The sequence below is a fragment of the Apis dorsata genome, unplaced genomic scaffold (genome assembly GCF_000469605.1).
Source record: "Apis dorsata unplaced genomic scaffold, Apis dorsata 1.3 scaffold_1093, whole genome shotgun sequence".
NCBI lineage: Eukaryota > Metazoa > Arthropoda > Insecta > Hymenoptera > Apidae > Apis > Apis dorsata.
Window position 1 is genome coordinate 294,224 of NW_006264191.1, and position 4,952 is coordinate 299,175.

Here is a 4,952-nt window from a genome sequence, read left to right on the forward strand (position 1 = left end):
GAAAACTTCGTGAGAGAGAATAATATGAAATGATAATAGGGTAATATGAAATGATATATAAAAAAAAAAAAAATTTTTTTTTTACTGTTTTAAATTGAAGAGTATTTTTATTTATTATATTACTTTGAAAAATATTCAGACAATCATAGACTTTATATGATAAATCGAAGAAAAATCATGAATATGTCATCTTGAATAAAATAAGAAATTTTTTATAAAGGAATGGGTACGTCTATATTCCAAATAAACTGTAAAATTGACAAAAAAACAAGAATAAACATTAAAGAAAAATAATAAAATCTAATAAATGAACATAATAATATGTAATATTACTAATATAATATAATATTATGAATAATATATATTAATAATACAATTGAAATAATAACAATATATAATACATAAGAATAATAACTAATATATATTTAAAATAATGATTTGTTTTTATGACAATCCGGTTAAAGCAAAGCTAGATAAGCGAAAATCTAATGAGTAAAAAAAAAAAGTAAAAATTTCGTAGCTTTTAACATTAAAAATTTTTATGAAAAATAACTATCACTATATTTCTCATTATTCCAAAGTAAAAAAAAAAATTTGAAAAAATGCTCGTTCCCAACATCTCTCAATTACCCAATCCCCAAGATCCTCCATTCTCCCACCCAAAAAACAATCTCCATCCCCTATCTCCCATTTATCCCTAACAACCTCTATATCCAGTCGATTCGAAACTGCCGATAGCTCGTAAATTGGCTCGTTCCCGCTCTCGTTCTCGCATTGTTACAATTTCGAATTTATTCGAGGTGAACGTCACGTGTGTGCATCGTTCGGTTCCCTGCAACACGTCGCGTGCGTTAACTGAAATCGTAACATAAATTCCGCGCTTTTCGACCGTCTCCGCATCTCTTCGGCCAGTTCCCCCTCCTTTTCACTCTATTCTTCTCATTCATTCGCTCACTCTTAGTCCTTTCTTCATCCTTGTCGTTCGAACGAGAACCGCTTCGTGTCCAACTTTAATGCCGCTGTAAGTTATGTCGGGAAGAGGGAACGTGACTTTATTTCGCGACGGCTGTGTATGTACGCGCGCTTTAACGAGTTGTGTTGGCCGCGAGGCGAGGCAAACGGTTTTTTCTCGAGGGAGCGCGGCTATCTTTCGGAATTCGCGCGATGCGAATGGATCGGGACCAGATACTGACCGAACCGATTGGTTTGTCATTGCAGAAGCTGAACATGGCTACGCTTCGACGATGCCGATGCCCGATGATATGCGGACGGTCACAAAAAGGCCAAAGACGAAAAAATCCCAGGGCAGCAGGTTGGTATCTTGACGAAACACGTCGATAAAATAGATTTTATACGTGTTTTTTCGAATACTGTCTGTCGAGTTTGATGTATCATTTGTTTTTATCTTTTTTTACTTTTTTTTTATTTGTGGTTTTTTCTTTGTTTTGTTTTAATTGTTTTTGGGGGGATTTGATTTTATTTTATTTTGAGTAGGATAATAGATTTGGTATTGGAGTTTTATTGAGTTTTTGAAACAATGATATTTTGGAATTATTGAAATTTCAAATTTTGGAAGATTGAAAGTTGAAAAATTTGAAAAAGGGAAAATTCTAAAAAAAAATTAAAAAATTAAAAAATTTTAGAAATTTAAAAATTTTATAGCCCAAAAGTTAAGAAATTTAAAATTTTGACGAAGGAAGATGGAAAGTTTGAAAGATCTCGAAATATTGATTAAATATTGATAAATTCAAAAATTTAAAGATTCAAACTTCAAAAATTTTCAAATTTTGACAACTTGAGTAAAAAATCGAAAATTTGAAAATTCGAAAAATCAGAAAATTTGAAAATTTAATAATTTGAATATTTGAAAGTTTGAAAAATAACAAATTTAAAAATTAAATATTTTTCTAATATAAAGATAAAACTATATAAATACTCTTTTTAAACGAAATTTTATTTGATTTTTTTTTTGTATTTTTGTTGAATTTATTGAATTTTTGATTAACAGTTATTACTCGTTATTTATAGATTTAAAGAATGATGGAATCATTTATTTCGAAAAATTTAAAATTAATATAATAATAAAATTCAAAATTAATATACAATTTAATATATAATATTTAATCTTATATCTTTTATAAAATATATATTCAACATTTTAATTATTTTTTGCGAATATAAATCCAGTTATTGTACAAGATTGTTAAAACAAAATCTGAACAAAGCACAGCTGAAAGTATATCTTATCAGTATGTTGAAGGTATTGTCGATAAATTTATTCTGAATTATGTTGATACGAAACACACTTCAAAAGCCAGTTTCATCGTATATTGTGTCTTAAATAACTGCGCGGGAAGGTCATTGAACTCATTTCAAGAGTATTCATCAATCGAAAACAGAATTGAAACAGACTATAAAATCTCTGTTGAGTAGGAATTCAATACTTGAAAATTTTAGTTGTCAGATCATTATTCCTTTATTTCATTATAAATTTTACATAATAAAAATATTCAAATTTGTAATATTTTAATTCTTTAATATTTATTTTAATTTCTATTTATTTTTATATTTATTATTTTATACAATATATTTTTATAATATCGGTTATTTTAATTTTTTTTATTATATTCATTTCATTCTTTTAATTCTTTATAAATGTGAATTTTTTTTATGAATTAAATTAAGAGTCATAGATATATATATTTTAAAAATTTTTCAAATATAGAATAATAAAAAAATTAAATTAAAAAAAAAAAGATTCAATTTTTTTACCGAAATATTAAAAAAATTTATTGTATATAGAGATTTCAATTTTTAAGTTTTCAAACTCGAATTTATTAATCTTTTGAAGCTTAAATTGTTCTTAAGAAAATTTCGTATTTTGAAAATTTCGTTAGAAAAATTATTTATTTATTTTAATATTATTATGTTTTATTCTATTTTTATTTTTATGTATATTTTTATATGATTCACATAAACATTTTAGACTTAAGAACATTCTATAATCAATGAAAATATTAGAACTATTTAATATGTTTAAATTTATATCTATCATAATTTTGAAGAAAGAAATTTATCACTTTATATGTCTCGTCTTCTGTGTTCTATGATCTTTTACTAATAATTGACTTATTTGTAAATATCAGGAAAAAATTTATTTTATAAAATTTATTTTATAAAATAAATTACAATGAAAAGATGAAAAAATATTAATTTAAAAATTTTCTATTTTTTTGAACTATTCTCCTGTAGTTTAATATAATTTTAATTACTAATTCATACTAAGTAAAAAACAAGCCAATAATATTACAATTATTATTTATATTTGAAAATGCACTCTTTTTATTTTTTTTTCTTATCTTATTTACATTTTCAATGGGATTAATAATAAATAATTGGATAATTGGGTTATTTTTTATCCATGCTAAATTCACATATTCAAACATTATAAAATAAAATGTAGGAAATATTATTATTATAAAATATTTGGAGAATATGTATTTATGATTTATTACAATTAAAATTTGTAAATTATATATTTGACCACTTTCAATACTAAGCATCATCATCAGATTTTATTTATTTAAATTATTTTCTTATTCATTTATTTAAATTACTTTCTTATAAATTCCGACATCTCATTTGCTTTGCAAAGAACATTTAGAAGTTTCTTGCTTCCCGCCTGTTTTAATTTTCTTAGCCACTTAAACACATCGTTTTCCCTTCCATTTCTTTCTTAATAACGCCAAAGCAAACGATTTCACTGCTTTGAAGTCTAACAAGAACATTTTTTTCTTTTGCAGGACAACTCATAACGAGCTGGAGAAAAATAGGTGAGTACTTCATTTATCTCATTAACTTAATCTTATTTCGGCCTCTTGTTTTGTTTTGCTTGCATAATTAGAGAGCATAGCGCACGAATACTGGACAAAGTCGCCATCATTCACTGAAAGCAAACGAGAATTAGATATTTTATTCTTCTTAACAACATCTCTTTATTTTAATTCGATTAATTTATACAAGAAGATTTTTAATTTTGAAAGTTTTCCCTATGCTGATTAATTGATTTGTTTATTTTTGAAATAATATAATGAAAAAAATCACTTTTTTTTTTGAAAAGTTTAAAAAATTTGTCTAAAAAATTTCATCAGCGATTTCACGTTTTTTTTTAATTTCGTGTTAATAAATTTTATTATTAAATAGTTATGTTTTTATTGAATTGAATTGAAATAATTTTTTTTATTAATTTCTATTTTTTAATATCATTATTGTTTATTGAAGCAATAGAATATAAAAATATAAAGAATAAATAGAATAAATAGTAAATAAAGATAAAATATATAGTTTATAAAATATTATAAACTTTATAAATGTTATAAGCTTTTTAAATTGAAATTTTGAAAAATAAATATTAAACCTCATTGAATTTTAAAATTCTGAAACTATAAATATCATAAACTAATGGAAAAAAAAATATCAATCAAAATTATCACATCGAGCGTCGAAAAAAACAATAGAAATTCAAAACTAACGTCATTTTAGATAAAAATATAAAAATACATTGATCATCAAATAGTTAGCATTGTTAACAATATTAAAATAACTAGAAAATGAAAAGCACTTAATATAATTGTAGATAGATTTCTTTGGAAAAGATAAACTATTAGTTATATAAATATTTAATTAACTATTAAATATTATATATATAAAATAATAAATATTAAACGTATTATATTTAAATATTAAATATAATGAATATATTATTTTCATCAAATAATTCAATATGTTTCTTAATTTTTTTTAATTAGCAATATTTTTTAAAATTAGTTAGATTTTAGTACCATAACTATTGGCATAAAAAATTTTATTTTAATTTTAATTTTACTTTTAAATTTTAATTTTATTCATAAATATATTATATAAATAATATATATTATATATATTATAACTTT

At 22.9% G+C, this 4,952-nt stretch overlaps 1 protein-coding gene across 5 annotated transcripts in view; it reads left to right on the top strand.

Moving 5' to 3' along the window:
* Positions 1 to 3,987, top strand: part of LOC102672515 (max dimerization protein 1-like) — a 14,087-nt gene extending 10,100 nt beyond the window's left edge. For 4 of the 5 annotated variants that reach the window (XR_004151674.1, XR_004151673.1, XR_004151675.1 and 1 more), the window contains exons 3-4: positions 1,219 to 1,312; positions 3,804 to 3,837. Coding sequence is in view for 1 of the 5 variants with exons in the window: in XM_006624694.2 (XP_006624757.1) it covers positions 1,219 to 1,312; positions 3,804 to 3,837 (128 nt within the window). In the remaining 4 variants the exon portion in view is untranslated. Of the gene's footprint in view, positions 1 to 1,218; positions 1,313 to 3,803 lie in introns of all 5 variants that reach the window. The other variant, XM_006624694.2, reaches the window with a different exon arrangement.
* The last annotated feature ends 965 nt before the right edge of the window (positions 3,988 to 4,952 follow it).